Source organism: Cebidichthys violaceus, unplaced genomic scaffold (assembly GCF_023349555.1).
Source record: "Cebidichthys violaceus isolate CVI_PGR_0920_01 unplaced genomic scaffold, fCebVio1.0.p SCAF_4, whole genome shotgun sequence".
In the NCBI taxonomy this organism is placed as follows: Eukaryota; Metazoa; Chordata; class Actinopteri; order Perciformes; family Stichaeidae; genus Cebidichthys; species Cebidichthys violaceus.
Window position 1 is genome coordinate 10,673,413 of NW_027176594.1, and position 26,806 is coordinate 10,700,218.

Here is a 26,806-nt window from a genome sequence, read left to right on the forward strand (position 1 = left end):
TCATAATGAGGTTATGCATCAGTTATGTCATTTTGGCCTTGTCTAGAAAGTAAAAGAGCAGAGAGGAGTCAGTGTGCTGCAGAGGTATGGGCAGAGAGAGAAGTAGAGACTGAGTTAAAAAGGCATACCTTTAACCGCTGCACCTGTCGAGCAGGTTGGATTGGATAAACTTTGAGGGGGGGGGGGGGGGGGGGGGGGTCAACAGCACAATAACAGAAAGAAGGAAGTCAAAAGGAGAGGAATGTGACAACTGGTGAGCAGACACTGGATTAATATGAGGAGAAAAGACTGTGGAGAAGGAGCGAGCCTGTCGGCACTGAGAAAGTCTTGAAATACGCTGCATCTGTTTACCACTGACATCTCCTCCTGAATCCCTTCAGTCCTCACAGAAGGTAAGGCCTGTCTAACTACAGCAGAAGCACTGTGGAACCTGTGTGTCTCACATGTTGTCTCTTATATTATGAAGTTCTCTTTTTTAATGGCAGGATAGCATCAAGTCCAAGCTAATGGACTAAACAGAGTCTGTGGTACATGTGTAATAACCCCAAAACATTGACTGTTGTCTCAAAGTAACTCCTGTATGTGAGATAGCAGGAGTTCCTTTGTAGGTATACAGTATTTGTGTACTAGTACTCAAAGCTTCATCATTAACACATGGACAACATGTTAAAAGGTGTTAAAAGGTTCAAGCTAACCACAGTGTTTGTTATGTGTCCAGCTAAAAGCCATTTTTAGTGTTAGATCATTGTTCTGTTGTTAGAAGGATGTGATTGTGAGTGTGTGAAAGAATGTGATAAGGTGGGTAAGTGGAGATTGAAACTACCTCTTGTTCCTACGGAGGCTGAACACACTGGCTTTGGACAAAAGCATCTGCCAAATGAATGTAATGCAAACAGAATGTCAGACAATGCAGGCGTGGGTATGAGGCATTATCAATAGCATTTGGAGCCTGTTTATATTGTAGCTTTACAGTTTCACCATGCAGAACTCAACCCATGACTGACGTCTCAATATGCAACAATGTACCGAGTGCTACTGTTGACAGGCGATGTAGAGCTGCGTTGTATAACCTCAAATTGTACCTGACACATGAGAACAAAGAAAGCAAGTATGTGTCTCAAATGTGACAAGCCCTGGAGCAGCACCTCACATCTCTGATCACCAACTTCCATTCAGATCCAATTGAGTAAGTTCACAAAGGACAGGGAGTTGTGAAAATCACTCAACGTGAAGGTGTATAAGTAACCACACTTTTGAATGAAATGCTATATTCACTGTGTAAAGTTGAGCTGTAGTTGTATGGGGTGTTCAGTTTGGATAGAACTCAAGGTGCCCCTGCACTCAAACGCACAGAGAGAAAATGTATACGTCCTCATCGGACTCTGTAAAACTGCTTGCAGGTATTTCTTAAAATGTTTGATTGTTACTTAAAAATGTGCAACTTTTCCATAGAATCCAAACACATTTAAATTCAGAGCCTTTCAGAGTTCTGGACCAAGGTTGAACCTGACCTGATAATAAGACTTCCTTTCACTGAACTCTGTTCATGTTAGCCTATTTGCGGTAGGTTTGAGTGTTTTGATTGTTTTGTTATGTATGCATCATTCTTAGTCAACATGGAAGCTGTGGTAGAAAATGTGATTTGAGAGTTGTACAACTTATACAGCCACTCGGATCTCATTCACACTTGTGGCCATATGACTCTCGCTATTTGTCATGAATGTAGCTAGGCGGCTATGTAGGCACCTGACACCCCTGTTCATAATCCTACAGATCTCTGATTGGTCGACTGTTTTCCAAATGGCAGGATCAGGAGCAACAGACTTACTTTGGAAAACTGGAAAAAGTTTGTGTATCAGTATTTGCCCACAGATGCATGTGAAAGTGAATTCCTAAGAAGAGATATATACTAAGAAGATAAATACTAAGAAGAGAAGTGGAAAGGATAGAAATGTAAGAATTTCAGTACAAATTAAATCTTGGTCTGCAGCATTGAAACAAGTGGCTCCAAAATGGTGAATTGACTACATTCACATCCATTCATACAGTTTGCAGGTTAAGTGTCATGCCCTAGGATACATCGACATAGACTGGAGGATCGAACTCCCAATCTTCCAATTGGACCCGCTCTACTATGAGCCAGATGTGTCTCACTCTAAACTCTAAATACTGGCACTATGTGTACTACAGCTGCTTGTGTGTGTGCATGTATTCTAATCCTCAGTAATAGAATGCTAAATGTTGGATCCCTTCTTCAGATTCGTACAGGCTTAGTTGTGAGTTAAATTAGGATTCATTTTAGCAGATTAGTGTTAGGGTAGAAGTTAAGGGACAGATCAGATACAATAACAGGTAGCAGTACAAATGATGTGTGTGTGTGTGTGTGTGTGTGTGTGTGTGTGTGTGTGTGTGTGTGTGTGTGTGTGTGTGTGTGTGTGTGTGTGCTTTCTACAAACATCAAGCAGACACAGAGAGACAGACACATAATTAAACTAATCTAGCAATTAAACTTCTTACCAAGTATATCTATGACTCAGCATTTAGCTGCTAAATAAACAGCTGATTGTGCAGACACTGCAGCTGACACCAACATGGCAAATAACAGGTGTCCCATAAGTCATTAACTATTCCAAATCATTGCAAAGTTGAGTAGTAAAAGAAATGGTTGTGAAAAATAGTGACCGATTATGAAAGAATACTAAATAACCACTAAAATGAACAATTAAAGGGGTACTCATAGTGATTTAGTATGTCGAGCAAAATTATCTAAATTATGTGTAAAATCAGGATGTAGGATATAAGTTACTCATTACTTTCTTCTTCCAACAACTGGAGGAAGTTGAATCATATTAACACCTGAAACCAGCTCGAGGTTTAGTATAGAACACTGATAGCGACGCTATGTCAGAGCCATGTGGTTGTCATGGCACTCATACATAAGTCTAATTGTTCATACTAAAGATGTAAATCTTTAAAAATGGCTCACAAGTTTGTAGTTTAATTTTTTTTAAAGATCCAGTATGTTCCTAAATGGCTGATCACTGTAGTTTTATCTCATCTCATCTCATCCTCAACTGCTTATCCGGGATTGGGTCGCGGGGGCAACAGCTCCAGCAGGGGACAACAGCTCCAGCAGGGGACCCCAAACTTCCCTTTCCCGAGCCACATCAGCCAGCTCTGACTGGGGGATCCCGAGGTGCTCCCAGGCCAGTTTGGAGATATAGTCCCTCCACCTGGTCCTGGGCCTCCCTCGGGGTCTCCTCCCAGCTGGTCATGCCTGGATCCCAGGTGGCATCCTCACCAGAGGCCCGAACCACCTCAACTGGCTCCTTTCCACGCAAAGGAGCAGCGACTCTACTCCGAGTCCCTCACGGATGACCGAACTTCTCACCCAATCTCTAAGGGAGATGCCAGCCACCCTCCTGAGGAAACCCATTGTACCCGCGATCTAATTCTTTCAGTCATGACCCAGTCCACATGACCATAGGTGAGGGTAGGAACAAAGATTGCCCGGTAGATAGAGAGCTTTGCCTTGCGGCTCAGCTCTCTTTTCGTCACAACGGTGCGGTAGAGCAACTGCAATACCGCCCCAGCTGCTCCGATTCTCCGGCCAATCTCACGTTCCATTGTTCCCTCACTCGTCAACAAGATCCCGAGGTACTTGAACTCCTTCACTTGGGGTAAGGACTCATTCCCTACCTGGAGTGGGCAATCCACCGGTTTCCTGCTGAGAGCCATGGCCTCAGATTTAGAGGTGCTGATTCTCATACCAACCGTTTCACACTCAGCTGCGAACCGATCCAGTGAGTGCTGGAGGTCACAGCCCGATGAAGACATCAGGACCACATCATCTGCAAACAGCAGCGATGCAATCCTCAGCCCACCGTACTGTAAACACTCCTCCCCACAACTCCCTCCCCACTTACTGCCGAGAACCCGAAGCGAGAGCACTGTAGTTTTAAACAAATGGTATTCAAACAGGACAAAATAGTGCATTAGTGTGTGTGTTTATGGTAATGAAAGAACATGTCAGCCAATGCAACAGTGAGGCTCACTGATATGTTTTTAATATGGCTCACAGGAAGAAGAGATTTATCCGGCTTTGATCTACACACAGTACTTGTTACTCAGTGTTGGTTTTGGTCTGTTGTTGTCAGTCAGAAAAATATAGAATATCACCAGATGTATCTTTTAAGGAAGCAGTCTGGTAGCTGACTTGCGGTTGTTTGTTGCCATATTGAACATTTTAATAATGACCTCACGGTCAGCAGGCGGAGTCTAACTGTTCCAACCAAACCTGAATTTCCTGATCTTGCGAAACTACTCACTAGTATTATTTTAATGTGTATGTGAGCATGGGTGTGTTTAAGTGCAGGAGGCACACACTCGATCAGATAGACTGACGTTCTACCTGAGAGGAGTACAATGCTTCTAACAGTGCTGCTTGATGTGTGGCTGTTGTTACACTCACTCCAACAATTGAAGCCGTTTATGGGTCAAGTTAGAAGTAAAATGTGTTTTGGGTGAGGCCAAGGGTTCAAATTAAGGATTCGGATTAAGTTAAATTCACCAAACTCCAATCACAGCATGGGAACTAAACCACCTCACTGTCTGGTAATAGATCACTGTATGTTGAGTAACCATGCATGGCTCGTATTATTCCGACGGTAAGAAACAAGAACATTTAGCAGCTCCAAGGCTGGATGATATTCTAAACTTTCCAGAGCCGTATTTGCTCAAATAGAAAGTAAACAAACAACTAATGTTTTTCCACTGTTGATTCATAGTGGATTTAATAATATGATATGTCTTTACTCCTACCCTTTGCATAAAGAGTATCATGGATAATAACTGGATATGGATGTGGTAAAGGCAGTGTATTAGGACTAATACATTAGCACTTCAATAACCCAAAGTCTGTACATTACCAAGAGTAATCAGGACATGTTGAAAAATGCCATTTCTCATTGGTTTGAGCACCACAAACTAAACCATTGACCTCCATTGTATCAGGGTGGAGGAAAACATCTCAGAGATGGAAATCTCAAAATCTGGACAAAGGAAACTATTAGCTAACTATTAGCATGTCCAATTCCCCAAGATGTAGAGAAAGTAAGCAATTAAGAAAAATATATTTTCTGCACTGAAATGAATGTGTTTTTTCCTGAAATATTCTGTAGTGGTACTGTCAGTGATTGATTGTGTAATCAGCTGCTGCCTTAGTAAATGTAAATATGTAGATTGGGAGTGTAGACAGAAAGCCAGGCCTTTTCATGTGAGTACATCTGATTCCACTGTATTTCACATTACCATAGGAACCTGATTGAGTTGTTTTTTTACAATGCCTGCAAGTAAAGAACCTTTTCTTTTAATGCATCAGGTTTAATGATCTCTCACAACCAAAACACAACAATGAGCAGATAAAAATTGTATGTCTGTCATTAGGGTTTTAAATATCTTGAATTACGTATTTCCTTCGTATTTCTTTCTAATTTCTTTCTATCTCTCATACAGCTTCACATTGGATGACTATGGCGCTGCCTGCGGCCTTTCTATCTGAAGACCAGTTCTCCTGCTCGATCTGTCTTGAGGTGTTCAACAACCCAGTCTCAACACCATGCGGCCACAGCTTCTGCCAGGCCTGCATCTCCTCCTACTGGGACGGAGGAGGAGGCGCCAAGTTCTACCAGTGTCCCCTCTGCAAGGAGTCCTTTCGCAAGCGGCCAGAGCTCCATATCAACCGAACCCTGAAGGAAATCACTGAACAGTTCAAGCAGATGGCCAATGCTGGAGTGCCAATGGATGGAAGAGAAGGAGGAGGAGTGGAGGGTCCAAATTCACATCATCACCACCTGGCCCTGTCTCCAGCCCAGAGGCCAGGAGAGATGCCAGAGACCATCTTTACTGAAATGATGACTCGTTTTCAGCAGCTGCCGACTCCTGGGTTTCCTCCCTCCTACCCCAATGACCCTCAACCTCAAAGCCCCAACAGTGAGCACCTTGACCCACCTCCACCCTACTCACCTCCCCGCAGGTGACAAACTACATTCCTTAGACTACATTGAAATAGGTTTGACTTATCTTTAACGCTCCGCAGAAAAGGGTATTACTACAATAGTAATGGTTAGTGAGTAATTGTAGTATAATAGTGCCACAAATTAACCACACTTTTTTTTAAACTGACACATTGATGGTATGATGTTGGGTGTGCTAAATTAACAGAAAACATGCTGAGACAAAGAAAAGTGTAATCTGGGTTCAGGATTTGCTAGGGGACCTTTAAGGCAGTATTCAAGGATTCAAAGATAATGTACTGTCATTCGCTAGCAAGGACCACACCATCAAATAGAAGCGTGTAACAGATTTAGTGAAGGTAAACGTGAATGAGATGCGAGGCTTGAACTTTGTGTAGCTTGTCCGGTTGGCCGAATGAGTTGTGGGGAGTTTGATAGGGAATCCGCAGTAGCACCCGGGCATGCCGAACCCCCTCAGGACCCTACGTAGAGGAGAGGAGAAGAGAGAAAGGGAGAGGAGGAGAAAAAACAGGGAGGGATACCGAATACAAGAGCGGACCAGGAGGAGCGGGTTAGGCGGGTATTTATGGATATGCAGGAAGTGGTATGGTTGAGGAGTGATCCTGCTCCCGAAATTCCCGGAGTCCTGATTTCTGTCCTGCTGTCCGCCCATCAAGTGCTGCTTGATCCTGGACCACAATGGATCGATGGATCCAGGTCTCTGTGAAGATGTGGGCTCAACAGTTACAACCTTCCACTGCTTTCATTCATCTTATTTTTCTGTGACCGGAAATCAGACAGCCAGCAGTAGGCTGGGTAGTGGAGTAGCCGCAGGTCCTAGCTGTTTGCTTTGCTTCCATCTCGGCTCTCCTCCCTCTCCTCCCTCTCCTCCCTCTCCTCCCTCTCCTCCCTGGGGCAGTTTGGTGTCGTTTGGTCCAGCAGGTCTGGCTGGTTGGACGGCCGGGGGCTGTGATCGTCTCACAGTCTGCTGCACTTCATCCAAACCACACGCTTCCTTTTCAGATGTTGATGAATGTATTCTGTCATATGCCATTGCCGTGATTAACACAAAAAACAACAAATAATGACAAAAATTTACCAAAATTCATGAGAGCTATTGGCCGCAGCATGTACATGTGCTACCATAGAAATTGCCCGATAGAACCAACAACATACCCAACACAAAAATTACCTGTAACATTTATTCTGAGGGTGGTGCTAGAGGTCATAGGATCATAAAATAAAAAGTGTAGAAGTAGAAGGTCAAGGAGTAAACAACAGTGTGAAGCCTCACTATCCCTGGCAGAGGTCTCTGAGGTAATCTTCAACGGCAAGGCACCAGGTGTGGATGACATTTGCCCATAATAGTATAATAGGGCCGCAACTGACAATTATTTGCATTATTGATAAATCTGAAAATTAATTTGATTTAATTGAATCCTCCTTTCGGGGGAGCAGCGTGGCAGCAGGTGTGATCTCTGTGAGAGGTCTCCTATCTAAATGAATCTCCCAGAGACTGTCAGGCTTGTGATAACAGCAGGTTTATTTCACATCTGCATCTATGACAAAGTCTAAAAGAGCAGATGGTCATCCCTTGTGGACAAACAGCACATGTTCTGTCTGGAAAGACAGCATCATGTTATTATTAGCTAGCTATGCTGGTAATAAAACACATGAAACAATTGAATTCTTCAACTTTAACAACAATTTATTCTAAGATAAATGATATGCAACCATATCAATCTAGTGCCATTTCTATGTGTATTTTTCAGAGAGACTACCAAGTAGCAAATCCTCCATTGCTTTGATCCTCCATAATTCTTTCCTATTGCTACTCAGGTACAAATTTACAACAGCAGATGACATAGTTGTCCCATTTTTCAACTTTTCAACTCTGTTACACAGGTACGTAGACCCAGCAGAGTAGGGGTATTAAGAATTAGTCCAACCCGATTTGTCAAGTCTTGCCTATATCATTGATCCCCTTCTGTTAATGCTTTAGGTATCTATAGTATAGAAGATAATAAAAACAACAGCATTATTGAACAAGATTTTACCGAGATACACTTTACCATCCCTTAGCTGTTGTTTAAGAATAATGGACAGCTCTGTTTTATTACAGGCACTGTTTCATCCTGCTTGCTTTTCATCGTTGTAAATAGAACTTTGAGTCGAGTGTTGTCCACAGACAGAAGAGAGACGGCATGCCGGTGAAGGGTCAATCAATCGGAGAGAGAGAGAGATCCAAGCTAAATATCTAGCGCTCTAATAGTGCTACGTTGTTATGTGAGCGCTCTGAAATAAATGTCACTTATTCTTTGATTTTGAAATAACCATGTTGTTAATTATGAATGATACTCTGTTTTATGATCACATTCTCCCATCATTGCAACTATTTGACTGTGAGATCGGCAGTTGAATCAGGCTCCTTAATCGAATCGTAAAATAGTCGACTGTTCGGGGTCACTCCTAGAGCAGTACACTGGCAGCTTAAATACACCGCCATGATTAAAAGGGTGTGTGGGAAGTGAGTTGCACTGAGAGTATGTCATGTGAGTGTAGCAGAGACATTGACTTGACATGCCCAATATGTGCTTTACTACAGTGCGACAAGATGTTATATCTTTCTCATTTAGCGAATGGATAGTTAGCTATCTAATGTTAGCTTGCTAATTACACCATGTTTTCATGCTAACATTACCCTGGTTACAGAAAATGAGCAGAACATTTTTGCATTTTTTTTAATTATGAAATTATGGTTGGACTTCGGCTCAGACATGGGGGTGAAGTTATGCTTAAATTAGATACTGATTCAATTTCCACGTCTCTGCTCTAATGTTACGACACAGGTACACTCTGAGCAGTCCCAGTGACTCCTCCCCCAATGTGCCTCTGTGTCCCATCCACCCGAAAGGTCTCGAGTTCTTCTGTCGTACTGATAACACCTGCGTCTGCTGCATCTGTGTGGAGACAGGAGAGCACCGAGGACACAATGTCATTCCTGCCAAGAGAGAGTGGCACATCAAGAAGGTATTGGTTTCACTTAGGGAGCGTTATCTAACTGGGGACAAAAATTATGTTTTTATTGCATTATGGGAAGAGTGATTGACCGTTATTTTTCAAGATTGTTCTAAAAGATTGTTTCATTGAGGTTGTATTAAAGATTAAAACATTTGTGGCTTTGGCAACATCTAATTGAATCCAAAAACAGTTTGCAGCCAATTCTAATCTATAAAAGTTTGTGCATCCCACTCACTTGTGTTAGGGTACTGTAGGTGCATCTGGCATAGAACATGTGACTGGCCTGGGACAAGGCTGGCGATTAGTCATAGACAGTAACGCTACTCCTGAGTAAAGGTGTGCTTGCTCTCTTCTCCAGTCCCAGTTAGGTAATGCAGAGCTGGAGCTGAAGAATCTCATCTGTGTGAGAGAGAGGAAAGTGGTGGAGATACACAACTCCTTACGAGAAATACAGGTGAGTTTTTCCTTCTGCACCAAGGTGGATCCTTTTTCAGGGTCAGTTCTCTTTTAAGATTGCAGACACATTTAAGAAATAGCAGAATTGGCACTAGACTGTCCGTCCTGACAACTGGAGAGGAGCTCACTCATTCAGAGCAGATGTATTTAAAGAAACAGATCAAGTTTAAGTCCAGATTTATCTTGGAGTATGAGAGGTGTACAGGTGCTGCCTGATCAGACTGCCATAAAATAAATAGTGTCAGATTGGGACCTACAGATCTTTGCCAGTATGCGACATGTGCTGTAATTAATATTGAGCAAACTGGCAGAGGTGGAGCTATACACTTTGGGATCCTAATAACAGTTCACTCACCCCCCAAGCACTCTTTATCAGTGGTTTCCAGTCAATATCCTCAACACAGTTTGTTCATGGGCTTAAAGAAGTTGCTGATTTGACAAACTTCCAATGAGTGTCTTTAAACAACTCACATCTATTGCTCTTTATTGTTTATTTAGGCTGCTGCTGAGAGAGAGACAGATGGAACTGTTTGCATGTTTTCCAAGCTGATTTCCAGTTTGGAGCGCTGCCAATCTGAAGTCGTGGAGGTAAATAACACCAATATAGAGAGAATCTCTGGACAAAAACTCAACATCTTTTCTGTTTTCACTCAAATAAAAGTAGGCAAGTCCTCTGCTTATTAACAGAGGAGGAGCATTATGAGGTATATTAACTAAGCCCCATGGCATCTGTTACCCCCAGGTGGTAGAGATGACTCAGCGTGCAGCTGAGCACAGAGCTCAGGGCCTGCTGAGGGAGCTGGAGGAGGAGATCGCTGAGCTAAAGAAGAGGAGTTCATCACTGAGCCAGCTGGCTCTGTCTGAAGACTACATACTGTTTCTCAGGGTACCAATGAATAACAAGATAACACAAAAAATACATTAATAAATAAGCAGGTGTCCACTAGTTATGCATTCAATAATTAATCCACTAGTTCATTTTAAATTTAGTCTTTAAATCCAGAAACTTGTTGGCAGCAGGGATTAGGGAGTGTGAAGAATCTGAGTTACCTTTTCCACTGCAGCAACTTTTCCAAGAAACTTCTGTAGAAACCCAGGACCTTTGTTTGCATTTTAATGAAGGCAACCTAAAAATAGTTTTGGTTTCTGGGCTGTAGTTCCTGCCTCCCCACATGTATTACCGTATTGGCCAGAATATAAGACAAGCCAGGTTATTTCTGTTGGAAAAAGACATTTTAACCAAGATCAGTCCAACGACAAGATTGTCCTGATCCTTGAACCCTTTCCCTTGTAAAAGTGAAACATGAAATATTTCCATAATATAATGTCCGTCACATTCTAGTGTAGCTATTCCAGCTATGCTTTGAAGGGCGACTAATTCCTTATTCTGTTTACCAGTCAAATAGGCCTCACATGTTGTCCTGCTAATAAGCTCTTGGAGGTGGTCAGACTGCTACAATATGGTACCAACAACCATAACAACGTAACACCACTAGAATTTTTTTACGTAGCATTATGTCTCAAGTGTAAGAGCCTCAACAACATTATGTAAGAATAGTAAAGTCAACATTGACTTTTGGTTTCACACGAGACACAAACAGGAGTCCCCTGGGTGAAAGTCCTGTGTTTGTTTGACCCATCCCTCCAATTTGCACTGAGTGGACTTCCCCTCTTGGTATACTCGTTATTATAACATGTCATTTTCATGCCACGTAACTTTCAATAATGGTCACTTGATAAACTACATTACTACTCTGACCCAATGCAAAAATGTTGACGTTCAGCGTATCCGTGGTTTGCAGAAATGTAAAATTTTCCTGGCAACTGGGCTGCTAAAATATTTCTGTTTCTATTATTTGTTCGTATTGTTTTCAGTTTTATAGACCTTACACACTGAAGTGTGTTATCTTTCTGTAATAGGGTCTCTCGGAACCCTGTATCCTCTGCTATGGTTTTTATTAGACCACTTTAAGTTTGCCAAGACAAAATATCCATGGTTCACTCTTACTCTCTGTTATCAGGTCTCAACAAATGTCTGTCTACTGGCTCCCAATAGTATGTGTTACACTGTTAACATGGAGGACCCAGTGAATGATCCACCAGCTGATAGAGGGATTTTGAGATAATGTTAACCAATGCAGATGTATTTCTTTAAGCCTGTTGAAGCCACATGTGTTTTTGACATTTCTTCTACCTGCAGAAGTTCCCTGCACTGTCCACCCCTCCACAAGCTAAGGACTGGTCCAGTGTCTCTGTAGGGTCTCAGCTGACCTCAGGGGTGATTCTCAGGACTGTCAATCAAATGATGGAGCACTTTGGAGAACAGATGCAGAAACTGCCCAAAGCCTGTAAGTCTTTATTCAGACCAAGAGTAGTCAAGTAAAGATGTTGAATTTAAGGGAAACATTTGATTAAAAAAGACCAAGACCATGGGTGGATTCTCCTTAATTTTTTACTGTGAAGCTTAGAACCAAATGGACCAACTGTACCGTAGCAGTACCATCATGTTTCCCACTGTGGTAAAAGACAAAAAATATTCCATATATTTTTGTTTTAATATGTCTCATTCAGAATTGGAGCTTAGATTTAAGGCCGAACTGGACAAAATCCAAACAGCAGTGTAAAACAAATGTTCTTTTCCCTAATCTACAGGCCAGCAATCCTTGTTGGACCAGTCTGCACCCAGGCCCAACCCAAGTAAGATTCTGATGAGCTATCAGCACAAAATGTTATGTAGTTCAACTTTTTTCTGATCCTTTTAAATTCAACAAATCAATGAGAAAGTGTCAAAATAAATATAAATAAAGTAAATATATTCTCTTTTCTTTGCAGAGATTAGGAGGGTACAAGAATATGCAGGTTAGTGTTAAAAAATAATTTCTGCTTTAATGTCATTTTAACTCACTTGTCTTACAGAGTGCTATTTTCATTGGTAGTTTAATCACCAACCATCACTCTCTCTCAATCTGTCAGACGACATCACTTTAGACGCCAACACAGCCCACCAACGTCTCATCATCTCAGCAGATGGGAGGCAGGTGCACTGTGGAGATCGCAATCAGTCGGTACCTGACAACCCGAAGCGCTTTGACCGGGTGGTGTGTGTGCTCGCCCGCCAGGGCTTCAACTCAGGACGGCATTACTGGGAGGTAGGTGGGACACAATGTGAAGCTGTAAACGTGTCGATGGCGGTCGTCCACAGAGGACCCATCTGCGGCATCTCACCAACCACAAAGCTGTATTATCAATCGGAGGCGGTACTTTGAACTCCTGCTTTATACAACTTCTTCCTGTTTACATCTTGCCTGGTAGGACACACCTATCTATTACCACAATGTTAGTCGGTCATCTGCACTGGTCTAGTCCAGCAGATGAGGACAACATGACGAAAAGTAGTGGTCAACAGCATGATGGCTAAACTGTAGGCTGTAAGCATTTCACATTGCATTAACTATCACAGAAGCTTTAGGCCTATAAGCAGTAAGCAGAATATGACACCATCATTGTTTTTATGAAAAACAGGAATGAGTGAACATGTAGCATGATAAGGAGCTACAGAGGACTGTGACTCCACACACACCTCCTTTGTCACTAAAAATTGCAGATTGAGTGATGGATGTCATGTTATTGGTTGAAATTGGTACCAGCTTATATAAGCACACGTCATATTTTGTTTTACAGGAAGAAAAGATGATTCAAATTTTTATTTAAAAATGCCAAGAAATTAATTTTACATGGTGCACAATATAATGGAGAATGTGATCTTAAAGAGTAAAAATTGCATCTCAACTTTAATGAACCCATTTACTATCATTTAGTAAACTGACAGTGACATTTTATGGATATTTTATATTATATTCAATGCATGAAAATAAGAGTATAGAACACCTGATAAAATGCACAAGAAATTAGTGAACTTTCAGCATTTATATTGAATTCAAATGTTATAATTAAAGTACACTCATGTAAAATAGATACAAAATGTTTAAATAACTCTGGAGGATTTTTCTGCTTAGTGATAAAAGAAAGTTAGATGAAGCAGCTGAGCTGATGGAGAGAGTGTTTGCTAACTGTCTTCTGTAGTGGACAACAACACGATTTGAGTGTTAACAGAAGCCCTCAGTGCCTGTAGTCCCACCTAGATAACTAACCATGCTGGTGAGTTTCTCTGCAAGTGTTACAATGATACAGCTAGTGTTCTCTGAGTTCAAGGAAAGGTACAGGCTTTCATGAGATGGTTCAGCATCATCAGCACACACAAATCAAAATCTTCCCCATTGAGGCTTAAAAAATCATACCAAAACATTTGGGAAATTGTCAAGCACATGCTCATCCTCATCTGTTGGGTTGGTAAATCAGAAGGGAAGGCTAGGTTCACAATGTGAAATTGTTCTCAACTGCTGTCAGACTGAGACTGAGGAAATGCCATCATTCCATCTGATGTCCAGATTTAAACTAATTATAAAAGCGAGGAATCTCTGTCTGTCTGTGTGTCTGTCTGTCTGTCTGTCTGTCTGTGTGTCCTTCGCATATCCACAACTGCTCATCTGATCCACTTCACACTTGATGGGTGTATTCCTGGGGACCCCGTGTAGTGCTTTAGCAAATTTGATGCAATTTTGACACATGACACGTTTAGTATGACAAAACTTTGAACAAACAAGCACACAGCGCTCTGTGTGGCAGTAGGGGCGGAGCTTCAGGGGTCTGCAGCAATCAGACAGCGGCTCATTGACTGCAGTTCACTTTTGCTGTTGGATGCTTGATGTACTTGCTGAACTCCCTGAAATCAACAAGCACGAGCAGCTAGCCTACACTAACAGAGCCACTCCAACTAAAGTAGTGTAAATGTTTGCCATACTAACATTTACCGCCAGCCAAATACCTCCACTCATTAAATCCATGCTCTACTTTATAACCACGGAGGTTATGTCAAAGCAAGCGACTATTTGGACATTAAGTTTATTTCACCGGTGGTTCTGAGTAGCTTCTGAGTAGCCTTGACTTTAACACAACTATGTCATGGCAGGTGTATTGCCGAGGACCCAAGGAAGTGTTGAGTGTGAAGTTGTTTGTATGAGAAGTGCTCCAGAAAGCTGTCAGCAGTAACACCTCAGGCCAAACATTCAGTTCTGACTGTGCATGTTTTGAACGGGCACTGCACTAGTTTCATTGCAATTTAACATTGAACTCACCCTGATGGAGAGTCTGCACTCCACCAGTAAACTGTACCTCACTGCCTTCTTCTAGGTGGAGGTGGGAGCAAAGACTGACTGGGACCTGGGAGTGGCAAGTCGGTCCGTTAACCGGAAAGGCAAAATCACCGTAAGCCCCGCCCATGGCTACTGGTTCCTCAGCCTGCGGGATCGGACCGAGTACGCCTTCCGAACAGAACCCTCAACCAACCTGTCAGTCAGTCTCAGACCCTCCCGGATTGGAATCTATGTGGATTATGATAAAGGTCTGGTATCCTTCTACAACGTGGAGGCCAGGTTGCTCATCTATACGTTCACAGATCATTTTTCTGACACCATCCATGCGTTCTTCAGCCCCTGTACCAATAAATCAGGACGGAATGAGGCTCCACTGATCATTTGTCCTGTTGCAAAGACAGAATGAACTGAGCCAACAAGTTAAGGACATCTTCACTAATGAGCCTCCACATGTGTCCATGTATGTTGGAAGAAGACTGAGATGCACAAGCATACCTTTGGAACAGATGTGGTCACATCTGCATTCATTCCTTCATCGCAATAGAGCAGTGGTTCCCAACCTTTTTTCTGTAAAGCCCCAGTGAAACAGAATATTTGAGCGGTGTACAGTTACAAGAGGCATTGAAATAGAATCTTTCACATTTGATTGGAGTGCGACAAAGTGGGCGGGCTTAGAATGTAGCATGATAAGGAGCTACAGAGGACTGTGGCTCCACAGACCTCCTTCATCACTAAAAATTGCAGATTGATTGATGGATGTCACAATGTTATTGATTGAAATTGGTTGGTACCAGCTTACATAAGCACACATCATATTTTGTTTTAAGAAGAAAAGCTGATTCAAAATTGATTGATTGATTGATTTAAAAATATGAAGAAATTGATTTTGTTGTACCAACATGAGGCCATTTTATTGCATATATTTTTAAATAGGTGCACAATATGATGGGGAACATGATCTAAAAGGGTGAAAATTGAATTTCTACTTTAAGGGACCCCTTTTCTATCATTGATTAAACTGGAAACCCCTGACTAAGTAACTTTTTTTATTGATATTTAATATAATATTTTATTCAATAAGAGTATAGCACAACAAAGGTAAACTTTACAATTAATAATGAATTTTGAACAGATAATTTCCTGTGAATGTTGCATCAAAGATTAGTTTTCATTTTTAGTAACTTTTAATACAATTCTCTGACTGTATTATGTTTTTTTAAATTTTATTTACTAAATAGACCTTGTGTTTAGGTCCTCCATACTGTTTATACCTTATTAAATAATAATCCAACCCTTAATAATAACAATTTCATTCAATTTTCTTCACAGAAAAGAATGAAATGCTGAGAGATAGGCCAACTGCTTACACCCCTTTAAATCAAGATCTCCAGTGAAACTTTGGTGAGCCCTAGTGGGAGTCGGGACCCTCAGGTTGGGGATCGGTAGGGATGGTTCATGTTCAGGTCTTGTTTTGTAAAAACACGTTTTCCCTTCTTTATAGTGTGCTTGAAATGCCCATCCCAGTGGAGTAGATAATGAGTAGGCCATTTGTTAACTTATTTTACGATAAGGTGTCACTGATGAGGTTGTTTTATGAGCCAATGTCAAAATATTGGCAGATAGGCAATATTTCTGTTCCAACATTCAGATTCTTCAGGTTTGGTCTTATTTAGTCCTGAGAAATTCCAAGTATTAAGACACACTGGAGCACAGAGACTCTCTGCTGAAACCCAGGGCAACAAGAAAATGCTTTTAGGCTGAGTGAAAGCATGCGCTGTGAGGCTCCAAATCTTATGACACACTACAAATCAAAAACATTTGATGGAGGTTCAAAGCTACTAGTCACATGTTAACAGCATAGCATACATGGCAACAGATAGCATGTTTACACCATGGATGTTTTTTGAGAACATGACAGAATCAAAGATGGAACCCATTTATCCAAGTTAACACGTACGCCAAAAATGTTTTCAGGCTTCCTCTGGTGTCCATGTTTTTGGGCCCATAGAGCATAGGTACTAGAATCCCTCTATGGCCCAGCTGGTTAAAAGTTACATTGCACATGAATTTGATGCATCAATTTCATCTAAATAAGTTGCTGAGTAATATTATGCAAGTGAAACCATTTTACAAACATCACTTTCGGTGGTAAGCAAAATATATAGTTGATAATGTATATATAAACCAGACAAGAATCAAATCTGTCCAAATACGATTCCCTCATTGTAAGCAATTATGAGAAAAAGGAGGTTATAGCTAAGGGTCAGTCAGATTTCCTATGCTAACATTGAGGCAGTAACGTTGGTTATACCATTGCTCTGGTCTAACATGGATATTACACAGTAAACTATGCATCATGACTTTATACTTTTTATAATATGTCTGTCCAAGTTGATATTCGATTAAAAAACATTTAAGGCAGTGAATGTCTATTTATTTTTGACATATCTGACGTCAGAAAAATTGTTGAATCCACAAGAAGCATCAGAAGATATAAGAAGCACCTATGGCAGAGACATTTACTAAATGAAACAGAAAAGGGCATGAACTTGTACAGTACACATGTGAGAGGATACTTTATTGACATCAAGTGAACAAATGGTATTGTCTTGATGGGCACAAGTGCATAAGGACACAAACATATGGTGACAGGTCACAGTCAGAGCACCACATACAGCAGCACTTCCACCATCAACAATGTCTAAACAAACAGGAAATGTCTTCACACCTGTCATGTTTAGTCGTTAATGTGTCTTTAGATCAGAAGCATTGGAGCTCCAACACTTCCAGTAAACATTCATGTTGAGTAACAGGCCACTGGTGTTACTATATGAAGCATACTAGCCTTAGCTAAGCTTTGCTAAACGGCCACTTGGGTTGAACAATTTGAGGGAAAAAATATTGTGATTTAAATTGCAATTATTATCAATAAAAACTTCCAACTTCTAAGGCCAAATAAACTTGACTAGTGACAAAAACAAAAACTGACCATCTGATCTTATGTTTAGTAAGTATGATGTAGTAGTACACTGCTAATGTAGTACTGGTATAATTGACTCGTCAATGGTCAAAGGTGATGCCATATTCATTGATAACTTAGTTGTCCTACCTTAGTCCAACAGTAATCTGTTGGAGGACCCTAATGATACTGTTGACAGCTCTGTTCTCTCTCTGCTTGAGCTAGCGTAGCTGTTAGATTTGCAGACTGACAGTCAAACTACTAAACGGACATAAATCCTGGAGGTTTTGACTCAGAGCTATAATGGTGAACAGCTTTTAAGCACATCATAGTTTGGAGCTGAGCAGCCTCTGACTAGTACAATCAGCCGCTGCCGCTAATGGGCCAGCTGCTAACTGGTCATCTGAAAACTATGTGATGCAATCAGCTACATTTTTGGGGGGACAGTTGTCATTATAGCTTGCTACGGTATATTTAGTAGGTTACATATTCATTAGGTCATGTCTTCTAGTCTAAATAAATGTCACTACTTGTGATTAAAAAAATGCACTCTTTCCAGTTAAAACAGGAAATAAGTCAACATTTTTGCACCTCCAGTTCCCTCATCCTTCTTTAGCTTAGTGGTGGAGAAGTGAAGTCATGTGACCGTGTTGTAGTTCCTTTATAGCCTAACGTTAGCTTTTTATGTCTGCTGATTTTGTTCATGCTTCAAAAATCATAAAAGTGGTGCTCATTTGTGAAAATGATCTTGCTGAAGAAAACCTTCATAAACGTTTATGATACAGAGATTATTTTCTGCAATAATCCAAAATCCAATGGAAATATCTCCATGGCCTCCTTGAGGGAACCAGGGTGATGCTAACTTCCTGTTGGCCTACAAATATATGTCATCCCTGCAGCACTATTGAGACCTAAAACAATCACTACTGTATGCTAACAGATTAGCATGCAGTCTATCACCCAGAAGAGTGTATGCTAAAATGTTAGCATGGAGTTGATTTACCAGGAATAAATACATTATCTTGGTGATATTCAAATCACACAACACACCAATAATTCGGTCTACTTATGTAATAAATAACTGAAACACTTTTTCAGAAGTTAAAATGTCTTCGTTATTTGGTCGGGACAGTTGAATTGGTTACACTTTGTGACATACAATATTAATCATGCAAATAAAGGGGCAAACTTATTGTAATATTTGATGTAAGCTGTCATAATACACATGAAGAAGGCTATGCTGATGTCAGAAAAGATGCGTAAGGCAAATAAATATTTTTTGACTAAGCAGAAAATGTAAAGTACTCCTTAGGTATAAAATATAATATAATAATAAAAGATACCAGTAATGGCATTTCCTGCCCAGAGATAAACTGTTTGTCTTTTCTGTTCAGATTCTGTTCTACAACACAATCAGTCAAGTTTTTGGATAATACTTTCTGCTTATTAAGATGACACATCAAAAATATTTTCGTGCTGTTTAACGTTAAATTATACATATTATATTTTACACGTTACATTTCCAGCCACAATTAAAATACATAAAACAGACAGTGCGGTTCTATGGAAATCTTTTCATATATGGCTACTTAGAAGTACATGAATAACATACCGTCATGTCACCTGATAGTAAAGGGTGGACTGTTTATCAAGAAAGCTGCTGAGCAGTCAAGTGCCTCTTATTGCAAACAGTGCCATGTTGCCACAGTGCACTTGAATGTTGTCACTAAAGTCAAATCAATTCTCCTTCTACAATGACAATAGTATTGGTGCAATAATGAGATGCAGTAAGATATTTGGTGGACGCCATGGGAAACAGTATGTCATCCTGCACAAACCCTGCTAGCTACATCTTGTAGATTTGAGCTAACTCTATATTGAGATTTGACTTTTTATGCATTTCAAGCTTACTGGCTGCAAGTAGTCAACATAAGAGAAGACCTCAGACATGTGAGTGACTCCAGGCCAGCTGTCTTTGAAGCCTTCAAGTCTCTAACAGAAAAATGACTGCCTTTGATCACTTGTGAAACCACCACTGACATTTTGATGAACGGGGACATTATGAGAACATCTGAGTTTTTCTTGGTTGGGCTGCTGTAAAATTATAATGTTTTTATTTTCAGTTACTTTACAGTCTATTACTGTATGTGTGGTGCTGATCATGACTTTTACTTTTCCTGTGGCTTGATGTGTGTGTGTGTGTGTGTGTGTGTGTGTGTGTGTGTGTGTGTGTGTGTGTGTGTGTGTGTGTGTGTGTGTGATGTGTAAGCTGGCTCCTGTTAAGTGCTGGTGGCTGCACCTCCACCAACAGAGGCTCCTGGCTATCTGAACTGATAAAGGTCCATCCAGAGCTGCAGACTGGTATTTAATCTTTTTTTGTGGAAGAGCCTCATCATCAAGCACATATTTTATATGACACTGTTTTTGACAGGTTCTCATTTTCTGACAACTATTTAGAAATGCCACAATAGCAAAACATAGCATCACAAACCCATTATTTCCCAGTCCAATAAAGTGGTTTCTAATTTGGTGTTGGGCCCTGACCCAGAATCTGAATAACACGGTGGTAGACACATATCCATTATATGTGTGTATCATTTTGATCATATCCTCTCACGGTCGCTGCTGTGCTTTCTGTGGGTGTGTTTCTGAGCATCCAGACACCTCACCCCCTCCAGCAGCATGGGAGTCCCGTGATGTGGGTCTGTACAGAGGGAGAGAAAGAGATGAGGGCAATGGGAGAGTTTGTGTTCACTCCTGGTATTACAGCTGAGTTAATACAGTCTTTGTCCGTTACTTTCTGTATCAGGACACTGCTGGTTGTATTATGGAGCTTAGAGCATGGCCACTTACCAGAGAAAACATTCAAATATTTGTTTTTTTGGTCAGGTCAGGTGTCACTTAACTTACTGATGGCTCTGTTCCATTCAAGTGTCCCAGTAAACCATGACAGTGTGACAGTGAGCCAGCATGCACAACACCAGGACCCTGAAACTGAAGCAGCTAAACTGAATTCAGTCATCCATTTTATTTTTGACACCTGTGCTTTTCCTATTGTAACATGTCAAAATGTCCTCTGTGAAACAGACCTATCACTCTGCTCCCTCCAGCACATCAACCTCCTCCTTATGTGTTGGACTCAGTGTTCATACATGTGGGTATTAGTTCCTAAATCCTCACAAATACTTCAAGTCTTTTTTGTCAGATCTAACAGTGTAACCATCCACTGTGAACAGGCAACTCTACAAAGCTTTGGGTTAATGAAAACAGCGACAGAAACTTCTCAGGAAATCAAACTCAGTGTGTGTGTGTGTGTGTGTGTGTGTGTGTGTGTGTGTGTGTGTGTGTGTGTGTGTGCGTGTGCTAGCACATACCAATGACCTTGGCCTGGAATCTGACCTTCAGACTGCTGCCTTTTCTCCCTCTGGTTACCAGAGTGATCTCCTCCTGCAGCACCCCCTCCTGGTGAGTCCTGTACTCACACGTTACCTTTACTCCTCCTTTAAGAGAGGAAGAGGATTCATCAACATAGACATTTACTTATACTTCAGTTGCGTCTTATCAAGGAAAGACATAAGGGTAGGATAAGAGACCCATGTATTTTCTACTGGTGCTTCAGATGCACTTTGAAACCTTATTTGTCTGTGCAGTATATTGCTTCCTCAGCTCTGCATCAAAACAGTGTCTTCTGAACTGCATGGTACATATTTGATGCACAGACTTCATTAAGTCCCTTAGGAAGGCTAGGCATCTTCAGATGTAATTAAATATATATATTCTACATTCGACACATATTGAACAACTACAGTTAAGGCCTTTACACACCGCAGGCCTGACGAATAAATCACACAAATAACACAAAATACTTGGCTGCAAATATGTCTGCCTTGAAAGGAGTACTAAAGTTTGCCGGACTACACAGTCTGCCTGTTGTTGTACACTATAGTGTGTTTTGAATATGTCCATTTCACAAAATGTGATTGGTTGATGCCTTAACTTGCAGTGTGAAAGCTCACAAAGCTAAATACTGCATTCAGAGTTAAAGTACTATGATGATAACAATAGTTTGAAAAATAATATTGACGTGGGAAATAATGGCACAAAAAAAACACACTCAGTGTGTGAAGGCTATTCACACATTTACTAGCGGAGCAGTTGGGCTCGGCAAGGGTGCAGGATTTCAGCTCTCTATAGCACCTCCTGAGGATGCGTGCTGGAGGGAGCAGTACGTGTCCTATAAACCCACAATGCATCTGGACCACCCCCTCAGGTGAATGGTAAATGGACTGTACTTGTATAGCGCCGCCGACTCAAAGAGCTTTGAAAGAATTGTAATACACTCATTCACACTCATTCATACACTGATGACAGGAGCTACCATGCAACCTGCCCACAGCTACGTGAGCAAACCTCATATTTTTCCAAGATTAAGGCTGTGTCTGGAATCATTATTCACGTGGTCATGTATTTTTTCTGTTTGAAGACACTTGTCTCCCACAATGCACTGTAATATCTAGTGAATATTGATAACCGTACCGATACTGTGTAGTGAAATACCAAAGAGGGAAAAGTAGTCAATTCAAGAGTCTACAGCCATGTGAGCGGCTCTGTACATGGACACAACGGTGCTTTGAGCTAAATGCTACTGTAAGCATGCCAACATGCTCACAGTGAGAAATCAGCTTCTCAACATTCTCTGGTCTCTATGTACAATTATTTGAAATGATCTCAGTTATATCAAACCTAGTTTGCCCCATCTGTATCGGCTGACATACAGTGATACAGCTGTATCTGCAATAAGCTAAGCTAGATCAGCCTCAGCAGTTTATCTATCACCAAAGTATTGGATCAATTAAAATTGTAACCTGATGATGGCTCTTTGTGGATGAATTGTCTGGGAACCATTAATGTCTGTACACAATCTGTGCATATCTCACAGGGTAAGAGCTGGTGATGCTGGCCAGGAGATCACCAAAGTCAGTAGGCTTCATCCTCTTCCTCCTGCTCTACCCATCTGATAGTTGTTGAGATATTTCAGTTTGGACAAAAGTGTTGGACTCACTGGCCAACACTGCCATCCCAAAGAGACTACAAAGATTTTGCTAAACTGACAGCAGTGCTGGACTTTCACACTAAGCCATGGTGGCATTCCTCCTTAGCTCCACCCAGGCTCCATCTTTTTGCTTAGCTCTGCATTTTCTGGCTCCAGTAACTGATAAGCTGGTGGTGAGCCATCCGAAATCATTGGCCCAATTACAATACCGGCAACCATTGATCACGTCAGTAATCTAACTGTAAACTTGCATGTGGTTCTAAAAAAAGGCGAGTCTAGAACCCCAGAGGTCAGCTCATATTCCCCTTTGTGTTTATGGATCTGAGTGTGTTGTAATTAGAACTGCTACTAATGCACAGGCTCTTGGTTACTGCCTGATGACTACAGAGTTTTAAGGTCTGTGTCCTCCACAAGATCAATTGAGAGAAGACTCTGCAGAAAGGGGGAAACAGAATAATCCTGAAGAGAGGCAGAAAGATAGACTGCACAACGAGCCAATCAGCACGATGCATACAGCCAGTCTGGCAAGCCATCATGGTAGACCAAAGGCAGAAAACCAAAGTGGTGTAGACTTCCATACCACAACCAACCATTCACTCATCCATTCATGAGATCACAACCGTCACACATTCAGACTCTCTGATTTTCAAAGATCCTGCCTCCTTAAGAAAGGCGGTACACTGTTCTGTATGCCTGGACTTACCCTCCAGTGTGGAGTTAATACGATGGACCCGTAGGTTGGGGAACCTCCGAGTTGGTGAGGAGGAAGGAAGACAAGAGAGCTCTTTGCCCAGAGTGGGGACATCTGGGACGGTGAAGACAACCTCATAGCAGTGGTGGCTCTTCAGGAAACCAGCCTGGAGAGAGGAACGACGGAGTAGAGGCCAAGAGTAAAGGAGAACGTTTAAGGGGCTAACATGCTGGAAACAGCTGTCTGCTGTGGCTGAAAACAACACTATGAGAGCGCCGACAGTGACCCAACAGTGAAGTTGCAGGCGGAAAGTTACACAGTGAGCTGAAGCTAAAAAAGCTTTTTTTAAGGGGAGCAGCAGATTCAGCTGATAATTCTCTGTTCGCTGATAATTCTCTGTAGGTTAATCACTATGAGTGATCCCTCTCACATTGTCACATTATTTTGACAGGCCTTGAAACAGCCCCTCTGGTTCCATGTACTCACACCCTCACACATGGACACACCTTGACCAAGTAGCTGCCATCTTTCTCTAGGATAGCAACGAGAGTGCAGAGGTTTGACTCGTCGTCTCTCCGTGTTGGAGAGCCGGGGGGCTCGTCGTCGTCAGGGAAATGCACCCCACCGGCCTTAGAGGTGGAGCCTGGTGACAGAGTGGAAATACAGAGTTTAAATCATCTGGCAACCAAGGCAGGAACAATTATGATGATGTGATTAAGAATAATGGCTAAATACGAGGAACTATCTGCAACAAAGCAAAAACAGCATTGTGTATGTTTTTTAAAACTGAAGATGCAAACAGAGATGAAGGAGAGCAGATTTAAGTCAACAGAAACATCTCAATAAATGAACCTCTGAATTATCTCCCCCACTCACTGTTGACATGATGAATTTAAAACATTATAAGTGATCTGAGAAAATGTTGTTCTGTAGTATGCTACTATAAGGAGCTGCACAGTAAACCGTTGCCCCGTGTTGTGAGTCTAATAAAGGGAGGCTAGAGGGTGTGTTACATCATTAAACACAGATACAAATGCTTTGAGGACAAAGTGCTCAATCTGTGACTTCTGACTCTTTTGTGGTGGTGCAGTCTGGTCATACTTTGGACAACAATCTACACAAAGTCTAAAGTAATGACAAAGTGAAACAGAAATGAAGGAAAGGAGCCATCATTCTACAGCTCCGCTGCTTATTTCTGTGTATTATCACTGACATGTTTGGGAACCCTTTTTCCACTGTTTCCTGTGGATCCCTGCATACAATGTCTCAAGTACACCTGCTAGGCTTCCAGATGTCAAATAACTGTATGAAGGCCAAACTACAGCCAGTCAACTGTAGCATTCACACACACACACACACACACACACACACACACACACACACACACACACACACACACACACACACACACAGTGTCAAACCTACCTTTTCTTCCTGTTGCCATGGTAATGCGTTTAGGAATTGGGAAGTGTCAGACAATGCCTGAGAGATGTCATCACTGACCTCCAGAGTATGAGGACAGACAAAGACAAGAGAGGACAACAGAGAGAGACAGGGCCATGCCTGTGAGGTCTGACAGTTCATAGTGTACTACAGTAAAAACCAGGGACGTGCGGTCAGGGGAGGCAGGTGCCTCACTTGTCATCATGACAAGTAAAAAACAAATAATGCTAAAATAAAATAAACATTAATATTTCTCTACTGATCTGTGGTATAAATGTCATTTCTGTATGATTCCAATCATTTCAAGCATTTTTGTAATCAAAATCGCTGAATTAGCGCATGTCCTGTTCAAACAGAGGAGACACGTGAGGTGAGGCAGTGATGAGCTGTGCCTCACCTCAGATTGTGAATCCCTCACTAACTGGGTTGAGCGCGTGCCTTTTGCTTTCTCATTGTTTGTCACCACTGTAATATCTGTAGACACTTTCATTATATGTCCTTTCTTTACATAGAATAGGTACTGGAATCTCACAATTTTCGCGGGTGGCGTCCGCGAGCGCTCCGCTTCTGAAACGCTCCCGGTGGAATCAAATATGTACCTTACCTATGTGTGTGTAAAGAATGCTGATATGAAAAACAACCAGTAGTCAATGTGCAACCTGCCAATTGAATGGTGATTTAAGCTTCTCTATTGGGTTCATATATTTGTAAATCTGACTTATGTAGTGTCAGTGCCTCACCAGCCACGAATCTCACCGCACGTCACTGGTAAAAACTCATGTTTACAATGTTTACTGAGGTAATAAATCAAGTGAGAAGTAATCATTTTCTCATAGACTTCTATAGAACCAGAGGAGTCGCCCCCTGATGGTCAGTAGAGAGAATGCAAGTTTAATACATCAAGCATCGGCTTCACTTTACAGAATCAGAGGTCAGGAAAGTGAAAGAGCATCACTTGCTCATTGCCACACTGAAGGTGTCCTAAAGCAAGTCCTTAACTGCTCATGGTCAACAGATCAGATTATGGTTGTTCTTGTTAAGTTTTTAAAAGAAAATAGAAAATGATGTCTTTATGATGTGAAATCATTTTTAGCTTACAGTCTGTGGGTGACTAGATGGTGAGGAACTGTAATAAGAAAGACAAACCTCTTATTTTGTAAATAGCATATGGGATGAAATGCCATTTAGATCCTGCAATAATGCATTTTTTATCAAGTTAAGATTTTTTTCATATAATGGTACTTCTAGCTCCAAAAGGTATTTGTGAACATTTTATGTCAATACATATCACTGACAGCTTTTCTTGTTCTCCTTACATTTGTGATTGTTTTAACCACTATGAAAATAAATGACATGAACACTCCTAATTCACTTGGACCAAAGTAAGGGGCCTGGGCCTCAAACAGAGTCCCTTCATAGTCTACAGTTTAGCGAGGAGGATGTCTCCTTCATGGCTACACCTCTGCTCACAACGCACGAGCATCCCTCCTTCTCAACTGCACGTGACCTGTTTGAGCACATCGCACTTAAGGCGTGGTCGCATAATGTTAGAATGAGCCATACTGGTACGCACTGACAAAAATATGAAAGTGTCTCGACCGGTCAAAGCACAGACACACGAGCGTCTCTCAAAGGTGCAGTGAAATGAGATCAATCATATGGCCAATACGTACCGCTGAGTTCGATGTGCCGGACGTTGGAGGAGCCTCTCTACATGAATACATTCATCTTTTCATAAAACCATGGGGACACGCCGTCTGTCCCCTCACAGCACCAAGATCTGTCCCGCTGAAGCGCTGCCACAATGAAGGTCACTGCGCTGACCAATCGGAGAGAAGGCTCAGACGTCTTTCTTTTGCGCGGGCATGTGCTTTCTCGGCGGACACGCGCATGGCATCCGTGTCTAGAGTGAAATAATTTTATTTGTACCACAGCTTTTGACCAACGTTATATCTT

The 26,806-nt window shown here is 41.5% G+C and overlaps 2 protein-coding genes across 3 annotated transcripts; one reads left to right on the top strand and one right to left on the bottom strand.

Moving 5' to 3' along the window:
- Nucleotides 1–247: 247 nt before the first annotated feature.
- Nucleotides 248–16,274, top strand: btr01 (bloodthirsty-related gene family, member 1). The gene is made up of 11 exons (XM_068727028.1): nt 248–392; nt 5,515–6,034; nt 8,864–9,044; nt 9,394–9,489; nt 9,990–10,079; nt 10,234–10,377; nt 11,692–11,839; nt 12,144–12,188; nt 12,324–12,350; nt 12,465–12,640; nt 14,742–16,274. Exons 2-11 carry the CDS (start codon nt 5,526–5,528, stop codon nt 15,108–15,110), a joined length of 1,785 nt encoding a protein of 594 aa, XP_068583129.1. The 5' UTR covers nt 248–392; nt 5,515–5,525; the 3' UTR covers nt 15,111–16,274.
- A 991-nt stretch (nt 16,275–17,265) lies between these two features.
- LOC137885263 (adipose secreted signaling protein) lies at nt 17,266–26,697 on the bottom strand. 2 transcript variants are annotated; one of them, XM_068727454.1, is made up of 6 exons: nt 26,524–26,697; nt 24,833–24,905; nt 23,914–24,050; nt 23,420–23,573; nt 21,038–21,163; nt 17,266–20,367 (listed from the first exon to the last, which is right to left on the bottom strand). In XM_068727454.1, exons 2-6 carry the CDS (start codon nt 24,849–24,851, stop codon nt 20,267–20,269), a joined length of 537 nt encoding a protein of 178 aa, XP_068583555.1. In that variant the 5' UTR covers nt 24,852–24,905; nt 26,524–26,697; the 3' UTR covers nt 17,266–20,266. The 2 variants fall into 2 exon arrangements, with proteins under 2 accessions (XP_068583555.1, XP_068583556.1); XM_068727455.1 differs by having other exon boundaries at nt 24,833–24,910.
- Between the last annotated feature and the right edge of the window lie 109 nt (nt 26,698–26,806).

Excerpts from the sequence above, each read along its gene's own strand:
- btr01 (XM_068727028.1), top strand. The coding sequence starts at position 5,526 with ATGACTATGGCGCTGCCTGCGGCCTTTCTATCTGAAGACCAGTTCTCC. Across the intron at positions 6,035-8,863 it reads CCCTACTCACCTCCCCGCAG|GTACACTCTGAGCAGTCCCA; the intron begins GTGACAAACTAC and ends GTTACGACACAG. Across the intron at positions 9,490-9,989 it reads ACTCCTTACGAGAAATACAG|GCTGCTGCTGAGAGAGAGAC; the intron begins GTGAGTTTTTCC and ends TTGTTTATTTAG.
- LOC137885263 (XM_068727454.1), bottom strand. Across the intron at positions 23,574-23,913 it reads ATGGCAGCTACTTGGTCAAG|GCTGGTTTCCTGAAGAGCCA; the intron begins GTGTGTCCATGT and ends TCCTCTCTCCAG. Across the intron at positions 20,368-21,037 it reads ATTCCAGGCCAAGGTCATTG|ACCCACATCACGGGACTCCC; the intron begins GTATGTGCTAGC and ends CCCTCTGTACAG.